We start from the raw sequence: 23,080 nt of genomic DNA, 5'->3' as shown, positions 1-23,080 counted from the left end.
GTTTAAACGGTGACAATACCTTAGAACACCTCTGTAACACAGGACCACAAACATCCAATCCTAGCCTACCCTAGCCAGCAGACATGTGATCACTGGGGCAATAAGTGCACAGATGAGACTTGGGTGAAGGAACACTATTTCATCAGTCACACTCTGCTCATGCCTAAGTAAACAACTGGTGATATCTCTTTAAGTTGGCTCTATAGCTCAATGAAAGTCTACCAATGCTGCCTTCATCGCCCAGGAAGGCCGAGTCTGCTTTGTGCCTTTCACCCTAATCACACAACAGATGAAAGCTTACCATGCCAATATTAGGGAGGCTGTCTTGGGTGAGCTGAAGTGTTGGTCCCACTGGCCCAGGCAAAAATGGCACATACCCCATTTCAACTCTGTTCGGGTCAGGGCAAAGGGAAGAACTCCACGTCCAAACTGGTAGGTGAAAACATGTATCCTAAAGGAGGAGGGGGGTCACATCTTGTCTCATGATGAAGAAGCTCTGAGACAAATTTTCCTGGCCTTTCTCATGGAGGCCAGACAGAAGGGAGATGGCCAGCCCTGTGTCTAAAGGAAGCAGGACTGGGCCTTCACACACAGGTTAGTTAGAGAAATGAGCAATCTTCTCTGAAGAGAATCCAACCACCTGAAAGTTCCGCCTCCAGTACAGCAGTCTTCACAGTCCTATAATTTAATCATTTACAACAGGTTTGTATTTAAGACAACCAAGAGCCAAAAGACTACATACACTGTAACACTTTCAAATTACTGGGATAAGTAGAACTTACGTGGAATAACAAAACTTTTTAAGAGTAGGATCCACAATGCGATTGCAGGGTAAAGATGTAATTGATGTGTAGTACAGTACTGGTGTACTTTAGAAAAAGATGCAAACTGCTCATGTACAAAAACCTCTTTGAGTCCTTTATTAAGGTTTGGAGATGTGTGGTACATACAATTAACAGCATCACACCAGCTACGGAAGTACAGGTAACCAAGAATGTACTTCAGAACAGGATTTCAGAGCAACTTATGGTGTCACTTGCTCTGAACCTCCACAAAAATCCAATTCGGACACACAGGACAGACAATATAACAACTTCACTTGGAAACGGTTCTTTAAAAAAGTGACAAGAACTGATACTTTGAACCCTTTAAGTGTGAGATGTGGCAGCTCTCTTGGTGCTGTGGCACTACTGAAAAAGGCCAACTTTGGGCATCTGAAGGTCAGATAGAAGTACAACTGACTAGGGTGAGAAGAGGTTTTATTTTCAGTGTAGAGAGATAACAGATGGTCCGAGTGGATACTTTCAGTCCAGGCTCAGTATGGGTCCTGCAGGAATCCACCAGATACAGTCTATAAACTGGTAGGCTGAAAAACGCCTGTTAGCCCATCTGTGTCACTGTGCATAAGGAGTCACTTATGACACAGGGCAGGTTTAACAGGGATGTGCCTGAAAGAAAGAATGGGGCTCACTGTGTCAGGTCAACTCTGATCCTTTTGTGCCACTGGATGCCATGGGTCCCTCTGCTTTCATGTGTGAATTAAGGAACACTTCCTTTATTTCAATGTTCCATTTTGAAAATAGCCAAACCCCTCCCCCCACCCCCCACCATCATTCTTCATAAATTCTGTTTCCAAACTCTGATTCTTCTGGGTCTAGACTTTTTCCTTTCGCTTCAATTTTGACACTTTCTTGACAGTCCCATTCTTGTTTAGAAGCTTCAGAACACGATCTTTATGATCTAAAACCTTAAGCATGGAGTCTCTGGCCTCACTGATTTGATCCATCACAAGTTTACACCTCTGCATGTTTCCCTGGAACAGAAGATGGCACATCATCAGTCAGTGGCCATGAGGATGACATGGCTTTTAAGAGAATGCAGCCCTTTGGGCAGAGGTCATTTTGAACCTTTCACATAGAGAAAATGACCCATGTTTCTTGGCAATGTAGGCTGAAATAAATAATAAGTTTTTACTAAAGATACTGGTACATAAGGGAGGGAAATGGGAGAAATAAGGCTTCATGGTAAACAAGCTCATAGAATGGGTGATCACAAGGGAAAGGACTCATTCAAACCTGTATTAGTTCATTTATTCGGTGCAGATCATCATCAGTTGCTGCTTTTTTCTTTGGGATAATCCCTTCCTGGAGGTTGGTAAGTCTTTCATAAACATCATGTTCTAGATTTGTCTACAACACAGAAGAGAGAATACACTGTGACCTCAGAGAAAATGTTAACCTCAGGTAAATGAACCCCCCTCAAATCAACTTTGAACAGTGGTATAAGAGCTATTTGAGTGATAAAGTCCTTTTTCCCAAGGATGAAGGTATAGAAAGGTTACCAAACAGTGAAGGAAACTGATCAACAATGATTTGTAATATAATGTGCCACAGTTCAGAGTTCATCTTCAAGGATAACTTTAAAATATTGCTCTGAATTCATCATTTCTCTGAAAAACAACTTCACTCATTTTATAGAAATATGATTTTCTTCTAAGTAAAAACTAGTCAAAGCACTATATTTTTTAATTAAAAAAATTTTTTTTTTTTTTTTTTTTTTTTATTGGGGATTGAAATCAGGGATGCTTAACCACTGAGCCTCATCCCCGGCCCTTTTTTATACTTTAATTAGAGACAGGTTCTGGCTGAGTTACTCCATAAGTTGCTGAGGCTGGCTTTGAACTTACAATCCTCCTGCCTAAGTCTCCCAAGCTGCTGGGATTACAGGTACGTACCATGATGCTCAGCTTAGCACTATGTTTTTAGATCTTCATAGTAGACAATACTCTTGAGAACACTGCTACTCCAAAGATGGGAAAACTTTATGAGGTGGTTGTGTTTTTTTTTTTTTTCCTTTGGTGTTGGGGAGCAAACCCAGGGGCTCATGCATGCTAGGCAAGCCCTCTACTACTCAGCTAAATTCTAGTCCTTTTTAATTTTTATTTTGAGACAGGGACTTGTGCTAAGTTGTCCTGGCATTGAACCCATGCTCCTCTAGCCTCAGCCTTCTGAGCAGTGGAGACTACAGGTATGTATTACTGTGCCTGGCTAATTGCCTCCTCTTTACTTAGTTGATAAAGGAGAGATTCCTATCCTAAGGTTATGGAAAAGGGTACATATAAGAGCCACCAATGGACAGAGGAGATAAACAGCAATTTATTAGTTATATTTACTTAAGGCCTAGGAAAGGAGGAAGGGCATCCCACTCAGGAACACAAAGGGGCTGCGCTCAGAAACAGTGAACAAGCAGGGGCTGTGGGAGGCAGGATTTACAGTATTAGGAGGGAAAGGGTCACCTCTGTTCCCCTAAGGAAGATGTGATTGGTTTGAGTAATACTGAAAACTGGGAGATCACTGAAGCGCGCTACTGAATGAAAATCAGGAACTGTACCTGGTCCACAGAGTGAGGGGAACTGTTTGGCTAGAGGGCCTTCTCTGAGGGAGTTGAGTGGGGAGGTGGGGCTATTTAAGGTTACTCTTATTTCATATGTCACCACAAGACATAATGTTGAATTTTAATTTTAGGTCTTATGCCACAGATGTTCCATATAAACTAAGATTTAGATTATAATCATATGTAACTGACATAGTGTTTACAACATACAGCAACACACAAAAATCCTACCATGACCCGTATTAGTAGAGAATACTTCAGAATTACTCAAAAGAAAATGTTCTATGAACTTGGACTTCTCCAGCATCTTTTCCTCTTTACCATGACATAACAACTGCTTGAATTGCACCTACCAGCTGTAGTAACTGGGCAGCACAGAGATGGACTTTCCAGCCTTGGGCACGACAGGATACTCCTTTCTGATTAGCTATTTCTTGCAGCATAGCTTTCTTCTCCTCTGGAACCATATAAAAAAAGAGTATATTTCAATTTTTATAAAGCTCACCATTTGCATTTAAGCTGGCTAGGTACCAGTATTTCATCAAAATTACTTAAATATTTAAAAATAAATCTTTGGCATTTAAGTCAATAGGAATAAGGTCAACAAAATGAATAAAAGCTTCCTTTTGGTTTGCTACTCTGGTGAGTTAAAAAGAGCAAATTGATGTTTTAATCTTTTTTTTTTTTTTTTTTTTGGTGCTGGGGATTGAACCCAAGGGTTCTTTATCACTAAAGTTATATCCCTAGCTCTTTTTATTTTGAGACAGGGTCTAAATTGCCAAGTCTGGTCTGATCTCAGATTTACTATCTTCCTGTCTCAGTCTCAGCCTCAGCCTCTGGAGTTGCTGGGATTATAAGCAAGCACCACCCCACCTTGCTCTAATTTTTCTTTCTTTCTTTTTTTTGTGGTACTGGGGATTGAACCTAGGGGCACTATCAGTGAGCTACATTCCCAGCTGCATTTATTTATTTATTTATTTATTTATTTATTTTTAATTTTGAGATGGGATCTTCCTAAATTGCTTAGGGCCTCATTAAGTTGTTGAGGTTGCCTCAAAATTGCAATTCTCCTGCCTCAGCCTCCCGAGTCTCTGGGATTACAAGTGTGTGCCACTGTGCTCAGCCATTTTAAAAGAGGGTAAATGGTCTTTAGTGAGTAGAAGCCTTGCCCAATTTGTGATGTTTACAAGCATATGGAGGGCTAGTCATTAAGTCTGGGAAGCTTCTTGGTATTATTCAGTTCTTAGGGAAATCTCACAAATCAAGTATGAATTATACTTCAAATTTGGGAGGAAAGTACAGTGACCAAAATTGTAATAAAGTAAATATAAAATTTATTATAAAGACTGGGAAGAGTTGGACTAGTATTGAAGGATGCTTGTCAAAGTTGACTTTAGAGCTGGGGATATAGCTCAGCTGGTAGAGTGCTTGCCTCACATGCACAAAGCCCTGGGTTCAATCCCCAGCATCATCAAAAAAAAAAGTTGACTTTAGCTGTATCCTCAGAGTCTTTTCTTTTTTTAAATATTTTTTTAGTTGTAGATGGACACAATATCTTTAATGTGATGCTGAGGATTGAACCAGTGCCTCACACATGGTAGGCAAGTGAGCTACAACCCCAGACCTCAGCACAGTCTTAATTACTCTTTAACTAGGACTTAAGATAATCAAATGTAACATGAATAATTAAAAATTACTTTACAAATTAATTTTGAAAAACTTAATCTATGTATTTACTCAAAACTCATAGGATACATAACACCAAGAGTGAACACTAAAGTAAGCTATGGATTATGAATGATAATGATGTGTCAAAGCAGTTTATTAGCATGAATATGATTTAAAAAAATTTTTAGTTTTTTACAGTAATTACAGATTCACATGTAGTTAACAGAGATAACAGAGATAACAGAATTGGGCATGCCTGTAATCCCAGCAACTTGGGAGGCTGAGGCAGGAGGATCACAAGTTTGAGGCTAGCCTATATGAGACCCTGTTTCAAAATGAAAAAATAAATGGGCTGGAGATGTAGCTCAGTGGTAGAATGCCCCTCGGTTCAATTCTGTAGTACCACAAACAAAACAACACAAAACAAAAATTACCAATAAACACATGAAAAGTTATCAGCTATTAGGAAAATGCAAACCAAAACCACAATGAGGTACTCACTAGGATAGCTATAATAAAAGATAGATAATAATTAGTGTTGTTGAGGATGGAGGAAAAGCAGACCCCATAGCAACAGCTGGTAGGAAAGCAAAAATGGAGCAGAGGCTTTGAAAAAATAACATTATGACAGTTCCTAATATGTAACACAAATAATTACCATGCAAACCCAGAAATTCCATTCCTGGGAGAAATGAAAACAGTTACTTGCCCAAAAACTTGTAAAACATGTTCACAGTAGCATCATTCATAAGAATTGAAAAGTGGGAACCACCCAAATACCCGTCAAATAAAGAACAGATACATTAAATGTGGTATGTATAGAAAATGGTGTTATTATTTGCTAACAAAAAGGAATGAATGATGAATGAATGAATGAATGAACCTTGAAGACATTATGCTAAGTGAAAAGCCAGTTATGAAGACTACATATTACATGAGTCCATTTTTATGTAGTGTCCAGACTGGAAATCTATAAAGACAAAGTAGATCAGAGGTCGTCTAGGGCTAGAGGGAAGAAAGAGTAAAGGTGCTGCCAGGTCAGGAGATGACAACTATGGGATATGGAGTCTTTTAAAGTAATGAAAATATTTTACAACTGTGGTGATGGATGCACAACTCTGTGCATATACTAAAACCCTTCAAAAGGTACACTTTAACAGGTGAATTGTATGCTATGTGAATTATATCTTGGTAACATTATTTTTAAGAAAGGATAGTTGATTCTTTTGTGGTTCATAAACATGATGATTGGGTATTTATACCACCATGTGAAATATGCTTCCCTTGAATTTTGTTAAGATGTCTGAGGGGGGAGTGGTGGTATACATAGAGTAATATTCTCTATGTATACATTTCCCATCTTTTAGTAAAGTGAGGTCTTATATAATCCTTCACCCAGTTTGCCCCACTGGTTACATCTTATGCCAACTACAGTACACCTTGATTTCAATAGCTGATGTTAGTTTAGATTCCCAGCACTAGAAAAAAAAATCAAAATCACATCAAATCCTGAAGTCTTCCTCAGGATTAGACTATGTGTCTGCCCCCACCCCCCACCACCCCAAGTAATGGGGATTGAACCCAGGGGTGCTCTACAACTGAGCTATACTCCCAGCTCTTTTTTATTATTTTGAGACAGGGTCTCACCAAGTTTGTAAGGCTGGCCTGAACATGTAATCCTCCCACCTCAGCATCCCCAGTAGCTGGAATTACAGGTATAGGCCACCCAAGGGTTTTTGAAAGGAACAACAAAGAGGTTAAGTGTATACCTTTCATGAAGGTTATATACTATTTACATGCTTCATGTGGTGGGTGCTGACCTTAAGCACCTGGTTGAGGTGGTGCTTGTCAGGTATCTCCACTGTAAAGTTATCACTTCCCCTTTCCACACTGCATACATTTTGGAAGTCTCTATGCTTTAAATGGCTGCATGATTTGTAGTGATATCCTATTTCATTCTTGATATTCACGATTCATGTCCTTTTTTTTTTTTGATCTTGCTAAAGATTCATGAATTTTATTTTTTTCAAAGAACCAGTGTTTTGTTTCCCTTTTTCCCTTATTGTTTTCCATTCCATTGATTCCTCTTTATATATATATATATATATATATATATATATATATATATATATATATTTGTATATCAACACAATGCCTTTATTTTATTTACTTTTTATATGGTGCTGAGGATTGAACCCAGGGCCTCACATGTGCCAGGCAAGAGTTCTACCATTGAGCCACAACCCCTCTTATCTTTACTAATTTCTTCTGTGTATTTGCTTTGACTGCTGTTTTTTTTTCTGGGGAGGAGACCCACGACTTCTGAATACTAGACAAGCATTCCACCATTAAGTTACATCCCCAGTCCCTTTCAGTTTTAGGTATTTTTAAAAAGTTCCCTAGAGACTTTCTCTTTGACTGTGGATCACTTAGACATGTGCTACTTAATGTCCATGGTTTGAAGCTTTTTCTGTTGTCTCTCTCATTGTCTTCTAGTTTGATTCTATGACAATTAATGAAGATACCCTATGACTTCAATTCCTTTAAATTAGCTGTTTGTTTTACAACCAGGATATGTCTATCTTTACATGTTCTAAAGCACCTGAAAGTGCTGTACTCTATCAGTGTTTATTTGATGTTGTTAGTTCATTATGTTTATTCTACCTTCTTGTTATCTGAGAATTCATTCTGCTAATTGCTGAGAATAAAGTGTTAATGTTTTAATTATAACTATGCATTTGTCTATTTTTTTTTCAGTTTTGCTTTTATTTCATATATTCTAAAAGCTCTTGTTTTTTGTTGCCTGTACATTTAGGACCATTTCCTGGTCAAATGATTTTTCTAAAAGTATTTAGAAAAGTACTTGAAAAAATACTTCAAAAATTTTGAAATTTTTGTATATATTTTCCCATCTTTTTACTGTCAATCTGTCACTTCCATTTGTTTAGTTTCTTATATTCAGCACATAAATTGTACTTTTTCATTTACTTGTGCCAATTTTTTTTTTTTTTTTTTTGGCTACTGGGGACTGAACTCAAGGGCACTTGACCACTGAGTCACACTCCCAGCCCTATTTCGTACTTTATTTAGGAACAGGGTCTCACTGAGTTGCTTAGGGCCTCTATTTGCTGACACTGGTTTTGCACCTCACTGTTGCTAAGGCTGCTTTGAACTCTAGAGCCTCCTGCTTCAGCCTCCTGAGCTAATGGGATTATAGGTGTGCCCCACCATGCCTAGTGCCAATCTGTTTTAATTGGTATGTTTACACTACACTTATATTTAACTGAATATAACTGAATGTTAAGGCTTGTGGCCACCATATTGTGATTTGTTTTCTGTTTGCTTCCTGAGCTACATCCCCAGCCCATTTTTTGTATTTTATTTAGAAATAGGGTCCCACTTGGTTGCTTAGGGCCTCACTAATTGCTAAGGCTGGCTTTGAACTCATGATCCTCCTGTCTCAGCCTCCCACCACACTGGGATTCTAGGCATGTGCTACTGCGCCTGGCCTGTTTTTCTTTTCTACTGTGATTATAATAATATAGCCAATAAAGGATAAAAATGGTCATCATAAATGTAAAAGGGAGACAGATCATTAGTGTAAAGGCAGGGGATCAGGGAAGGGAAAGGGGAGGTAAGGGGAGGCACTGAGGAGTGACACTGAACTGTTATATGCATGTACGTATATGCATGAAGAAACCTACTGTTCTATATAATTAATATGCACAAACAACTAAAAAAATAATAATGCCAAGTGTTACATTAATTTCGTGCATTAATATGGATGTTTCTGGGGAAACTGACCTTTGACCCGGACGTCACTGTACCTCTGAAAATGGTGGTAAGCAGCTTTCCAGGGGTTTCGATAGTGACGAAGCAAAGTGATGGGAGGCCTTGGACGTACTGGGACATACCTCACACCTTCCTCATCTATTCCAAAGGGAAGAAAGAAGACACTAAATATCTCATTACATATTTTTAACATTCTCCAAGTTCAATCCAATAAGGGAAACTGACAATGGGAACACCCTTTAGGAAGTACACCTGACTTTAGTGAGAAGTATCAGGAGACAAGAGTGAGCTTAAGTGACCCCTACCAATATACTCCTTGGGAGGAGACTTTCGCTTCTCAGCCTTCACCAGAAGACTTTTGGCAGTGGACTTTTCATCATCAGTGCTGTTAGTCTCCATCATATCCCCTTCTTCTGTTGAGATCACGTGCTGCTGTTTTCGAGGCTTTTTTCTTGGGGAGGCACCAGGTGGCAGGTCACTTGTAGGCATAGATAGGTTGTTTGCCAGCAATGAAAGAGATGGAGACACAGTGTTGGTAGCCAGTGGAGGAACTGCTGTCAGAGGAAATGGAGCACATATATCTATGAGAACCCAAATATCAAGGAAAGCTTCACCTGATTTCCAGCGATAACAATAATTCAGAAGACAGTACAGATAGCTAGTATTTCTAGAGCTTTTCTCTGGGCTTGTCACTGTGCCAAGCACTCTGAGGCATAGTCAGTCAGATGCTTTTAATTCCCTCACTTTAACCTTCCGTCATTCTAGAACCCTTGCTTTAACACAGGCACAATGCCACCCAGCTAAAAGAAGGTATTTCTTATCCTCTGTTGTAGGTATGGTCAGATAACATAAAGGCAGAGGAACTCTGTAGTACTTTTAAGGAAGTTTCTTTGAAAGAAAGATGTGACTTTCTATTCCATGTCTTTTTTCTGTGTCCTAGAACCCAGATGTATGATTGGAGCTTCAGCAGCTACCTTTACTCAAATGCATGAATACTAAATCCTAGGGGTTGCTGAGTGAAAGGCAGAAAGGGCCTAGATCACTATGGATGGAGTTCACATACTATCCCTGGACTGTCTGCCTTAGGGTATAAGCCTCAAGGGAGATAAAACCTTACATGTCTTTTTATCGGGGGTGTACAGGGAATTGAACTCAGGGGCACTCAACCACTAAGCCACATCCCCAGTCCTATTTTGTATTTTATTTAGAGACAGGGTCTCACTGAGTTGCTTAGGGCCTTGCTAAATTGCTGAGGCTGGCTTTAAACTCACAATCCTCCTGCCTCAGCCTTCTGAGCTGCTAGGATTACAAGCATGCACCACTGAGCCTAGTAAACCTTACAGGTTTAAGCCACTATTTTTCTGGCCTTTAAATATAAATTCCTAGCAGGTAACCTATTAGCACATAATCTTAGAAACAATCTAAATAAATAGGCATATTATCATCCCTGAATTCAAATATGAGAAAATATGACACAGTCACATAAGTACCCAGTGGCAAAGTTGGGAGGTAACAAGCAGTATGGCTTCAGATTTTGCACTGTTACCTATCCTAGTACACCTGTGTTCAGATAAAAGTGAGGGAGTAAAACTAGTTAGAGTTTATAGGGCTCACATATCTAGGGACTTAAACATCACTCTGAAGATTCATCTAAAGTCTTACTTTCAGCCTACTACCTACTTGCCCCACCACTTTTCTCCATCTAACCTCAGTTACCCACCCCCAATAGCCACACCCTACACTGTCATCACTAATAATTCCAATCTGCCTGATAGCCTATCCCAGCATTCAACTCAAGTACAAACTCTCTTTTCAGGTCAGTCCCCTTCATAACCAGCATCCAACAATCCTTAGAACCCATGAGAAGTTACTGGCCATTCATCTTCCACTTTTCTGTACACTTATAGCTCTCATGTCCACTCTCTTCCATTGCCAGGTTTAAATTCTATATTTTACTCATTCTATTCCTTCATTGTCCCTTTTTTTGCTTCACTGTCCTCACTTAGCAAACACAAAAGAGGTTAAATCCAATTCCCCAACTATGCAGCTGAATGTAGCTAGAGAGACACATAGCAATGCAATTCTACTGTGTTTGCTAAGTCCAATCCGTTCCTGGATGATTAGTTTCTATCTTCCCTTCCTTCAAGCCTTTGACTACTCTTCCTCTATTTTTACTCTAAGTGGATCCTCTTGCTTCTACTATTTACTGAAAAAGAAGCAATCAGAAGGAAATGTCCATAAACATCCACTACTATATCTTCCCACATGCACTGTGACCATATATTCTCCTCGTTTAGAAAAGACCAAAAAAGACCAACCCTTCAGGAACACGCTGGACTCCACCTCCTCCTACCTCCTGAGACCCTGCTCCAGGAATTATCATAGCTTCCTCTTGCATCATCAGTTCTTCCTCTCTTGATGGATTACTCCAATTAACATACAAAAACTGTTCCATTATAAAACAACAACAAAAAAGAAACCAGCTTAGGGCTGAGAGGATAGCTGGCTGTGGCAGAGTGCTTGCCTAGTATTTACAAAGTCCTGGGTTCAAATCCCAGAACCAACACAACAAAAAAAGGCCCAAACAAGAAATTCGTCTTGACATCATTTCCCATCAGTTACTACCCTTTTTCTTTCTATCCCTTTACAACAAATTCCTCAGACGTTATTTGTATACAATGTTTTTCTCCCAATTTTTTCTTGAACTTGCTCTCAATCAATCATCTTTGGTTCAGTTTACAAACTTTTTCTTGGCATTTGTTCTCCAGATGACTCATCCACTCACTATGGCTTATAGCTTTAAAAAAAAATTAATACACACACTAATACCACCTAAATTATATCTGCAACTTCACTTTCTATTTCAAATATCAGGCGCATAGATCCCACTACCTACCTGATGTCTACATTTGGATGTCTAACACACACCTTAAACTTGGCATATTAAAAACTGAACTCCTAATTTCTCCATACAAAATATGGTCCTCCTGTAGATTTCCCTATTTCAGCTGAGGGCAACTCCACAGCTTCCTGTTGCTAAGACTAAAAACCTTGGGGTTGTCCCAAACCCTGTCTCATATTCAACATTCAATCTCTAAAGAAATCCTCATAGAAATATATCCAGAATTCAACCATCTCATGTCACTTCTGTGGCTACTCCCCTAGTTAATTCTGCACTCCTCCCTGCAGTTAGTGCAAAAGTCTCTCCAAAATCTCCCCATTTCATTCTTGCTCCCAAAGTCTTTTCTCTACATAGCAACAGGAGTGTTCTGCTTAAAATCTAAGCAGCGCCTCACATTAATCTTTAAGTCCCTCTAACAATTTCCCATTGACCTTGGCAAAGCTGAAGTCCCTACAGAGGCCAAAGAGGGTTTTGTCAAGGCAAAATAAACCCAAGGAAGGGTATATTTATGGCAAAATACATTACAATAAAAAGTAAATAAATAGCAGGTTTAAAAACCTACAGACATAGCCAGGGGCAGTGGCACACGCATGTAATCCTAGTGGCTTGGGAGGCTGAGGCAGGAGGAACTAAGTTCAAGGCCACCTCAGCAACTTAACAAGACCCTGTCTCAAAATAAAAATTAAAAAGGACTAGGGGATATAGCTTAGTGGTGGAGTGTCACTGGGTTCAATCTCCAGTACCAAAACTGAAAAAAACTGAAAAAAACAAGCAAACAAAAACTATAGGCAGCATAACCATACCTCTTATTGAATAAACAACATGAGAAATGAAGCCTTGTGAAATGGTAGATAGTACTGGGTAATTGGAGCACAAATCTTTTTTTCCCTTTGTCCTTTTTAGATATAGGTAACAGTAGAATATATTTTGACATATTATACATACATGGGGTATAACTTATCCTAATTAGGATCCCGTTCTTATGGTAATCCTAGTTGCTTGGAAGGTTGAGGCATGACGTGGAGTTTCACTGAAAGTTCTGTTGTCCTCCTTCATCCCCCTTTGACTAATCCAGTGAATTTCTACCCCCTCCTCCCTTACTGTGTGTTAGCATTCACATATCACAGAGTACATTTGGCCTTTGGTTTTTTGGGATTGGCTTATTTCACTTAGCAAGATAGTCTCTAGTTCCATCCATTTATTGCCAAATACCATAATTTCATTCTTCTTTATGGCCAAGTGATATTCCATTGTGTATATGTACCACATTTTCTTTCTTTCTTTCTTTTTTAAGTTGTAATGACACAATGCCTTCATTTTATTTATTTTGTTATGTGGTGCTGAGGATGGAACCCAGTGCCTCGCACATGGTAGGCAAGTGCTCTACTACTGAGCAACAACTGCAGCCCTATACCAGATTTTCTTTATTCATCTGTTGAAGGGCACCTATGTTGGTCCCACAGCTTTGCTATTATGAACTGAATGCTATAAACATTGATGAGGCTGTGTCATTGTAGTATGCTGATTTTAAGTCCTTTGGGTATAAACCAAGGAGTGGGATAAGTGGGTCAAATGATGGTTCCATTCCAAGTGTTCTGAAGATGGAGCACAATCTTTGATTTCTACTTTGCCTCTGTCTCTATTTCATAAATTTTATACACTGACTATGTTACTTTCATGGTCAGAAGAAACAAGACCCACAATTATTAAGAAACAAAACAAAACAACAATAAAAATGATATGACTTTCACAAACTGGAAGTTTAAAGTTGAGAGGAAAAGGGTAATGAATAGCTTTAAGATTTTACTAATCACATTTAAGTTTATCCAGAGAATATTTTCAAGTTGGGCATGGTGGTATGTGCCTGTAATCCCAGTGGCTAGGAAGGCTGAGGCAAGAGGATCATGAATTCAAAGTCAGCCTCAGCAAAAATGATGCGCTAAACAACTCAGTGAGACCTTGTCTCAAAATACAAAATAGGGCTTGGGATGTGGCTGTGGCTCAGTGGTCGAGTACCCTTGAGTTCAATTCCCAGTACCCCACCCCCCAAAGAAAGAATATTTTCAAAACTATATATCTTACTGTATTGCATAAGAAGACAACAAAATTTGACAGGGAATAAATTGTAAATAAACAGTACTTAGCTTTGACCATATCTTGATCCCTTTTTTATGTTAATATTTTCTTAATGAATGCTAGTAAGTTATACTGAAGAAATTCACAGGGAAATATCAATCTCTTTTCATGATTTTGGTCAGATATTAAAATTAGTTACAAAACAGAAACAAAAATGGCTTAAGTTTTCCCAAAAAGAATTTCTTGCATTTAGTAAAAATGAATGTAATATGACTTTTTTTTTTTTTTTTTGGTACTGGGAATTGAACCCAGAAGCACTTTACCACTGAGTCACATCCCCAGCCCTTTCTAATTTTTTATTTTGAAACAGGGTCTCATTAAGTTGCTTAGGGCCTCACTAAATTGCTGAGGCTGGTCTTGAACTTGCAATTCTGCCTCAGACTTCCAAGTTGCTGGGATTACCGGCATGCACCATCACATCCAGCAGTGAAATGCAACATTAAAATAGCTTCATGGGGCTGAGGATACAGCTTATTGGTAGAGTGCTTGCATACTGAGGTCCTAAGTATAAAAACAAATCAAAACAAAACAAAAAAACAAAAAAGGGCATCACGGAGTTGGGCTTCCTAGAGATTGAACTCTAGAGAGGAGAGTTACAAAAGAGAAAGGAGCAATTGTCAAAAGTGAGAATTCTGTGAATAAACTTACCAGAAACTGGCCTCATGATATCCATTGGTTCTACTTCTTCTTTCACCTTGATCTCAGGTACAGGAGGGCCCAAAACAGAGGACAGACTGCCACCCACAGTGGCTGTTGGTGGTGGTGCAGCTGCAATGGTAGTGATGGGTGGAGTGATGGGGACTGCTCCGGGAATGGTTGAAAGGGCGACAGCTGGCTGTGATGGAGGACTGGCTGCTGCAATCATGGTTGGAATGGTTGGCGGAGGCTGCTGGGCAGTGGGAGGGACTGCGATGGTAGGCTGATCATTATTTTGATTGGATACTGTCTCCATGGACACAGTGACTGGAGTGGCCATAGACACGTGGATTTCAGATTTAGGTTTGGCACTGAAACACAAAGGAAAAACACATATAGTAGATAAAAGTAAACTGCCTTAACCTGCAACATCTCAGACACTGATATTTGTCTAATTATTTCTGTATAGCACACAGCACAAGTAACTATTCTTTGATTTTAAAAGTTCAACTTTAAGGTAACTTTTAAAAAAGAAACTTTGTATGTATGTATGTATTTATGAAGCTGGGCATTGCACTCAGGGCCTGGGCAGGCTAAGCATGTGTACTATCACTGAGCCTGGAATTCAGGTTTGTTGTTCCTTTTCTTGGGTTCTGGGGATTGAACCCAGGGTGCTTTACCACTGAGCTACATCCCCAGCTCTTTTAATTTTTTTTTTTTAAATAGTATTTATTTATTTATTTATTTATTTATATGTGTTGCTGAGAATCGAACCCAGTGCCTCATCACACATGCTAGGCCACTGAGCCACAACCCCAGAACCCCTTTTAATTTTTTAAGACAGGGTCTCACTAAGTTGCTTTTGGCTCTGATAAGATGCCAAGGAGTCCTCAAACTTGTGATCCTCCTGTCTTAGCTTCCCCAGGTTGCCAGGATTATAGGGGTCTGCCACCACATCTGGCTTAGGTTTTAAAAATATCCCCTGTATGCCTCACCCCTTCCAAGTTTTTATAAACAGTAATCAATTAATTTAGAAAATAAAGAACATTTTAAAGAAATTACTTAGTTACATCATTGTACACAGACTACTGATTTTTATTAATATATTTTCCCCCAGAATTCCTGAACACATATGTTGTCTTTGGAGTTTCTTTTTTTTCGTTTAAACCAAAGGTATATGATTTTTTATATAGTTTCTTATAAAAGAGGAAACTCATGGAAGTGGCAAAATTCCAAAAGGTACAAAAGAACACAAATTGAAAGTTTTGCTTCATACACTCTATCCAGAGGTACCATCCTTACAACTTTCCAGAGATATTTCAGGCACCTAAAATAGCTACAAACACTGTTCATAAAGGCACATCCTAGTTTTTCAATTTAATAAGGATTTATTCATGTCATTTTAAAATTCTTCATAAAAATTATTTTTAAGTAGTAAAATATTTCACCAAATAGATGTAAAAGTTTACCTACTTTACTACTGCTGAAAATTCAGATAATCAAACCTAGCACAATATTCCCTCAAGTTCAATACCAAAACAACTGGCTGCTATAGGCCAAGAAATGAACACAGACCTAAACCTCACATGATATGTAAAAATGTACTCAAAATGAATCATGGATCTAAATGTAAAACATAAAAATATAAAACTTTCAGATAAGATACAAAAGAAAACCTAGAATTAGGTGAGGAGTCTTTAGACATAACTCCAAAAGCACAAGACATAAAGGAAAAAATAAAGTGAGTTTCAACAAAATGAAAAACTTGTTTTGCTAAAGACACTTTAAAAGAGGTTGCAAAAAACAAGGCACAGAGGATGCAAACATTTGCAATGCACATTATCTGATAAGATGAAACTCAAGGATATTATGCTTGAGTGAAATAAGCCAATAATACAAAAAGACAAACACTGGGGCTGGGAATGTAGTTCAGTGGTAGAACTATACACCCAAGGCCCTGGGTTCCATACCCAGTAGTATAGAATGAATGAATAAATAAAAAGTTAAAAACTGTATGATTCCAATTATATGAGGTTCCTAGAGTAGTTAAATTAATAGAAATGAACAGTGGAATAGTGGATGCCAGGGGCAAGGGGCAGAGAGAGAATGAGAGTTAGTGTTTAACAGGTACAGAGTTTCAGTTTGGGAAGATGAAAAAGATCTGGATATCTACTGTAGAACAATACAAGTATACTTAACAGTCCTGAACTGCACACTCAAAAAACGGCTCAGATGGTTTTAAAGATACCTGAAACAAGGGAATTATAGTCAGAATATATAAAGAACACTAAGAAAAGCATGTAATCCCATTAGAAAATGGGCAAAAGACATAAATAATGAACAGATATTACACTAAAGGGGATATTCAAGTGGCAAATAAGCACATGAAAAGAAACACACCATCTTTACCCATTAGAGAAATGCAAATTAAAGCCTCCATGATACTTTATTGAATGCTTATTAAAATTTTAAAATAAAATTTAAAAAACACATACCGAGTGTGGGAAACCAGATCTATAGTATAGTCACTTTGGAATGAAGTTTGGGAATTTCTTATAAAACTAAAATACATGTACCATACAACCCAGCAACTATACTGTTGGGATCTTTATCCTAGAGAAATAAAAATGTATGTCAACAAAGAAAACTGTACATGAATGCTCATATCAAATGTATTACTAAAGCCCCGAATTGAAACAACCCCAATATACTTCAGTAAACAAATGGATAAGTTCTGGTACATCCGTATAATAATGCAATACTAGCCACCCAAAAAAGAATAAATGACTGATACATGTTACAGCTTAAGTGGACCTCAAAAACACTAGGTTGAGACAATATCATTAGGTTACTGTATATCAAACAAATACTTATGATTCCATTTATATCAAATTCTGAAAAAGAGAAAATAAATTATAGATGAGAACAACTAGTGGCAAAGGGTGTGTTTTGCAAATGAGGGAGTGTTACATTGGCAATAGAATGGTTTTCCATTCATATTATGGTAATAGCTACACAAATCTATGGATGTTACAAAATATTTGCGTGCAAATTAAAAAAAAATTTATGAATGTGATAAAATTTCAAAGTACTATATATCTCCCTTCCCCCCACAAATTTAGCGCATATAAACACTGGTGACATCTTAATAAGGCTGGTAGTTAAGTCAATAGTATTGAACCAATGTTAAATTATTTTGAAAATGTACCAATATTATGTAAGATGCAATCACTGGGTAAAGGGTACATGGGGAAGTTGTTATTTTTGCAACATCTTCATGGTTGTTTATTTTTTTTGGGGGGGGGAGGGGCGGTATTTTGAGGATTGAACCAAGGAACGCTTTACCACTGAGCTATATCCCCAGTCCTTTTTATTTTGAGACAGTTGTCATTAAATTGCTGAGGTTGGTCTTGAACTTGCATTTCTCCTGCTTTAGCCTCTTGAATTACTGGGATTACAGGCATGACCACCAAGCTCAGCTCTTGTTAAATTATTTCAAAATAAATATATTAAAAATGGGAAATGTTTATAGCAGCTCAATTCATAATAGCTATGAACTGTGGAACCAACCTAGGTGCCCTTCAACAGATGAATAAAGAAACTATGGTATATATACATAATGGAATATTACTCAGTCCTAAAGAAGAATGAAATTATAGCATTTGCTTGTAAATGGATGGAACTAGAGAATATTATTCTAAGCAAACTAAGCCAATTCCAAAGAACGAAAGGCTGAATGTTTTCTCTGATATGTTGATGTTAATTCACAGTAAGGGAGGGGGGGTAAGAAAAGAGAGATATTGGACTAGACAAACGGGACAGAAGGGAGGGGGGTGGGGATAGGAAAGACATTATTACCCTGTGTGCATATATGATTACATTACCTGTGTAACTTCACGTCATGTACAACCAGACGGATGAGAAAAAGAAAGAAAACTTACTGTAGGAACAGCAAGCTGGATGGTGGTGGTTTTTTTTTTTTTTTTTTTTTTTTTGGTGGTGCTGGGGATTGAACTCAGGGCCTTGTGTATGCGAGGCAAGCACTCTACCAACTGAGTTATATCCATAGACCATGGATGATGTCCTAACTTGCCCTATTTCTATTCTTTTAGCTCTCATAGTAGGCTTGCACAGTCAGTCCACACTCAGTGAAAATCAGCTCCAAGAGGTTGGAGCTACTTCAAATTCTCATTTTCAGAACACTGTTGCTATGGGACTGGCCTGGTTATGACCTCGAAGACCCCACATGCAAAAGTGTATCTGATCTGACTTGGAATGTATCCACTGCAAGCACCTTTCTCCCAAGAGACATTTATTTAAAAAAAAAGCCCAGACATGGTGGTACATACCTGTAATCCCATCAAAAGTTCAAGGCCAGCCTTGACAACTTATCAAGACCCTAAGCAACTTAGGGAGATTCTGTCTCAAAATAAATAAAAAGGGCTGGGGATGTGGCTCAGTGGTTAAGAGCTCTTCCTATGTTCAATCCCTAGTACCCTTAAAAAAAGAAAGGGCAACTGATTGACTTAACAGTGGACTGAGGGATAAAAGGAAAAGCTGAGGGAGGAAATATCCACATATATTTTCTGACAATCTAGGAAGCAACATGAAAGTGTAGGACTGTGTACATGGCCAGGAACAGATGGAGAAGACTTTAAGCTTTCTTGTCTGCTCTAGCTGACCTTGAGACTAGTATAAGCAGGAAGTAATGGGGGAAGGCAGTTTTATTAGTTTGGTTTTACTGAGTTGGGGGTGTCTCACCATTTTACCAAGGCTGCTTTCAAACTTGTGGGCTCAACTGATCAATCTCCCAAGTAAATGGGACTATAGGCCTGCACAGCCCTGCCTGGTTAAGGCAGAGTATTAAACTGCCTATCAGGGCAATAAAGGGGTGGTATCTCAAGATAGGGCCTCTTGGCAAATGCATGGAGATGTACTGGTTTTATGCAATTCAAGGAAATTTCTGTTGAGACAATGCAGGGGTCATACAAGATGAAGATACAGAATATAGAGGATTAGTTTAGAAAAGTTACTAAACAAACTACTACTACAATAAATAGCAATGACGACACACTAGGAAGAGAATCTGATTTTTAGAGCTGTTACACTATACAGTATAAAACATCCAAGTTCTCAAAAAAAATTATAGAATATGTAAAGAAACAAAAAACTACAACTCATACTGAGGGGGAAAAGCAATCAATGAGTATCACTAAAGAATCACAGATATTAGACAAAGAATTTAAATCAGCAGTTTTAAAAATACTCAAAGAACCAAGTTAAAAGAACTAAAGGAAAACACGAAAATGACATCTTAGCAAACTGAGAATGTCAATAGATAGAATTTATAAAAAGGATCAAATAGAAGTCTGGGGTTGAAGGACTAAATGTTGGGGGGGGGGTGCGGATCACTACAGGGGCTCAACTGTATATCTGAACAGGCACAAGAGAGAATCAGTGAAGTTGTTGGGATGGCATAAACTATAATCCAGCTACTTGGGAGGCTGAGGCCAGCTTCAGAAACTCAGTGGGACCCTGTCTTAAAATAAAAATGACTGGGATGTAGCTTAGTAGAAAAGCACTTGCCTAACATCCACAAGGATCTTGGTTCAATCCAGAGTACTACAAGAAACTGAGTGTGCTGGTGTACGCCAGTAACCCCAGCTACTGAGGCAGCTCAAGAAGGAAGACTGCAGTTCAAAGCTAGCCTGGGGCAAGTTGGTGAGATCCTGCCTCAAAATAAAAAATAAAAAGGGCTGGGAATGAGGGTAAAGCATCCATGAATTCAATTCCCAGTACTGGGGTGGGGGGGAAAGGAAGGAAGGAAGGAAAACGAGATCGGTGTACTAAAATAGTGTCAGCTAAGATTTTCATTGTGAAAAACAAAAACAAAAACAAAATTGTGAGGAAAAATTAACCAAGTATGGGGACATTTAGGACACTCCCAAGTGTATCCACATTTAACATAATGAGAGTTGAAGAAGAAAGTGGCAGAAATACTATTTGAAAATAGAATGACTTATGAAAAATTAATATATACATACATGTTTAATACATTCCATGAAGGGTCAACTTGAAACACTTAGACACCTCATAATTTAACTGCCAAATTGCTGAAGAAAGCATTTATAAAAGTGAAATTTTGTAATTTAAATAGGTAAAAAAGATTAAATGTGGCAAATACTAAAACAAATCAAGCTAATTAATTTTTTTTGTATTTTCCCATACATGTGTAGATTTTAAGACTTTGAGAAAAAAATTGACAATATCACCTAAAAAGAAAAAAGAGATGGTAAATGGGAGACAATATTTTTAAATAAAGCCATTCCAGAAGTGCATCTGACAAATTCTGACAAACTGAAGACTTTCCCCCAATCCTTCAAAAACTACAGGGGTTGGAAATTGATTAGTAGGAAACAAATTATGAAAGAAACAAAGATCGAGGGCTGGGGAGATAGCTCAGTTGGTAGAGTGCTTGCCTCCTAAGCACAAGTCCCTGGGTTCAATCCCCAGCACCGCAAAAAAAAAACAAACAACAACAACAAAAAAAAACAACAACAAAGATCGAAAGGTCATGGAGTTCCTAGCAGAGACACACACACACAGGACTAACTCAAATTTTACTGTGGAACTTCCAAACACTGGGAAGAGAGATCATTAAAACTTTCAGAAAGAAATAAATACACTGATATAAAGGTTAGGGTTCAAAATAGCATCAGTTTTTAAAAGAATAACAACAAAATATACAAGACTACAGAGTAACACTTTAAGGAATAATAGGTTCCCATTTAAAATTCTTCAAGTCCTTCCGTCATTTAAGAGGGAGGAAAGGAGTTCTGTTATTAGGTTGGGAAGATGAAGCAGACATACTCTTTTCTAGTACTTAATATAGCCAAAAATCTTGAGTGCAATGTTTAACAAGCTGCTGAAGGGAAAAGGGAAACACACTAGCTAGCGACCTCAGGACCTGGGGAACAGCACAGCAATGAGGGGAAGGGTAGGGATGGTGATGTTGTCTGAGTACTGTTGATACCTGCTCAGGAAAGCTGCACTGGTTCAGAGGAATGACAAACCAAATGATTTCCTCATGGAGTCCTCCAATTAGGGAGCATTAGTTCTCAGCAACCTGAACCTTGACCCTTTGTGTGTGCTCATATAACTGAACAGCAAATTCCCAGAGGATAAAGCCTCTAAGTTTGCTAAGCTGCATTTTCATAAGGGTTTTAATTAACATTTTGCATGTTCCACAGTTTTTTCAACAAAGTGGATCAAACTCCTGGAGTTTTGGCAATATATATACACCATGGTATCTCAAAATATTTTAAATTTGCTCTTCATATAAAGAAGCCAAGCATCATTCCACATGTTAAAGATCGTCTATAAACTTACAACCTCTGGTCCATTTTGCAGGACTTATTCTTCACTTCTAGTAGTTATTTATAAATAGTTCTCCCTAATTTGTCTTCTGCTTTGCTTATGAATTTTTTTTTTTTTTTTTTTGTCCTGGGGATTGAACCCAGGACCTTGAGCAGCATGCTAGGCAAGTACTCTATCACTAAGCTACATTTGCAGCCCTTAAGTTTTTCTTGATAAGTTAAAAAAGATTTTTAAAACTGAGTCAAATTTCTTAATACCTCCTTTTAAAATACAACTTCTAGATTTAGAGGTTGTAAATAAGATTATAAATAAATTCACTCATTTTCTTATTTTACTATTTACAGGGATCTTTTTTTGGGTACTGGGGATTGACTTCAGGGGCACACAACCACTGAGCCATGTCCCCAGCCCTATTTTGTATTTTATTTAGAGACTGGTCTCACTGAGTTGCTTAGTGCCTTGCCATTGCTGAGGCTGTCTCAGCTTCCTGAGCTGGGATTACAGGCGTGTGCCTCCTCCCCCAGCTTGATTTGTCTTTTGAGGGTTTTTTATTTTCAGCTTCTCTGGTTAATTCCCCTGGTTCTTTCTTCTTTTCTTTTTCCAGTGCTGGGAATCAAACTCAGGACCTTGAGCATGCCAGGCAAGAACTCTATCACTGAGCTACATTTCTTATTTGACTCGTGCTTTTTTTTTTTTTTTTTTTTTTTTTTTTCTTGGTTAGTGCTAGCTAGTCTGTTTTCTAAATCACTGATTTCTGCCTTTACATATATTATTTCCTTCTTTTTTCGTTTTTGTTTTCTATCATTGTAGGTTAAGAATTTTCAATGTTTTCATTGACATATTTTTAATTTTTTTTTTAAGTTCTAGATGGAAACAAGACCTTTATTTATTTATTTATTTTTATGTGGTGCTGAGGATGGAACCCAGTGCCTCACTTGTGGCAGGCAAGTGGTCTACCATTAAGCACTTGGGGATTTTTTTGGGGTACTGGGGATTGAACTCAGGGGTACTCGACCACTGAGCCACATCCCCAGTTCTTTATTTCTGTTTTGTATTTTATTTAGACAGGGTCTCACGGAGTTGCTTAGCACTTTGCCAATGCTGAGGGTGGCTTTAAACTCCCGTTCCTCCTGTCTCAGCCTCCTGAGATACTAGGATTACAGGCACACATCACTG

The 23,080-nt window shown here is 38.2% G+C and overlaps 1 protein-coding gene across 8 annotated transcripts in view; it reads right to left on the bottom strand.

Annotated features, from left to right (window-relative positions):
• Positions 1-897: 897 nt before the first annotated feature.
• SAP130 (Sin3A associated protein 130) overlaps positions 898-23,080 on the bottom strand; it is a 77,528-nt gene continuing 55,345 nt past the window's right edge. For 7 of the 8 annotated variants that reach the window (XM_079130436.1, XM_079130437.1, XM_079130439.1 and 4 more), the window contains 6 exons: positions 14,540-14,898; positions 9,159-9,407; positions 8,866-8,991; positions 3,747-3,850; positions 2,076-2,189; positions 898-1,813 (listed from right to left, as the gene is read on the bottom strand). In XM_079130436.1, coding sequence (XP_078986562.1) covers positions 1,655-1,813; positions 2,076-2,189; positions 3,747-3,850; positions 8,866-8,991; positions 9,159-9,407; positions 14,540-14,898 — 1,111 coding nt within the window. In that variant the 3' untranslated portion in view covers positions 898-1,654. The remainder of the gene's footprint in view (positions 1,814-2,075; positions 2,190-3,746; positions 3,851-8,865; positions 8,992-9,158; positions 9,408-14,539; positions 14,899-23,080) is intronic. The other variant, XM_079130435.1, reaches the window with a different exon arrangement.

The sequence above is a fragment of the Sciurus vulgaris genome, assembly GCF_902686455.1.
Source record: "Sciurus vulgaris genome assembly, chromosome: 3".
Taxonomy (NCBI): domain Eukaryota; kingdom Metazoa; phylum Chordata; class Mammalia; order Rodentia; family Sciuridae; genus Sciurus; species Sciurus vulgaris.
This window is presented reverse-complemented; position numbering and strand designations above follow the sequence as displayed.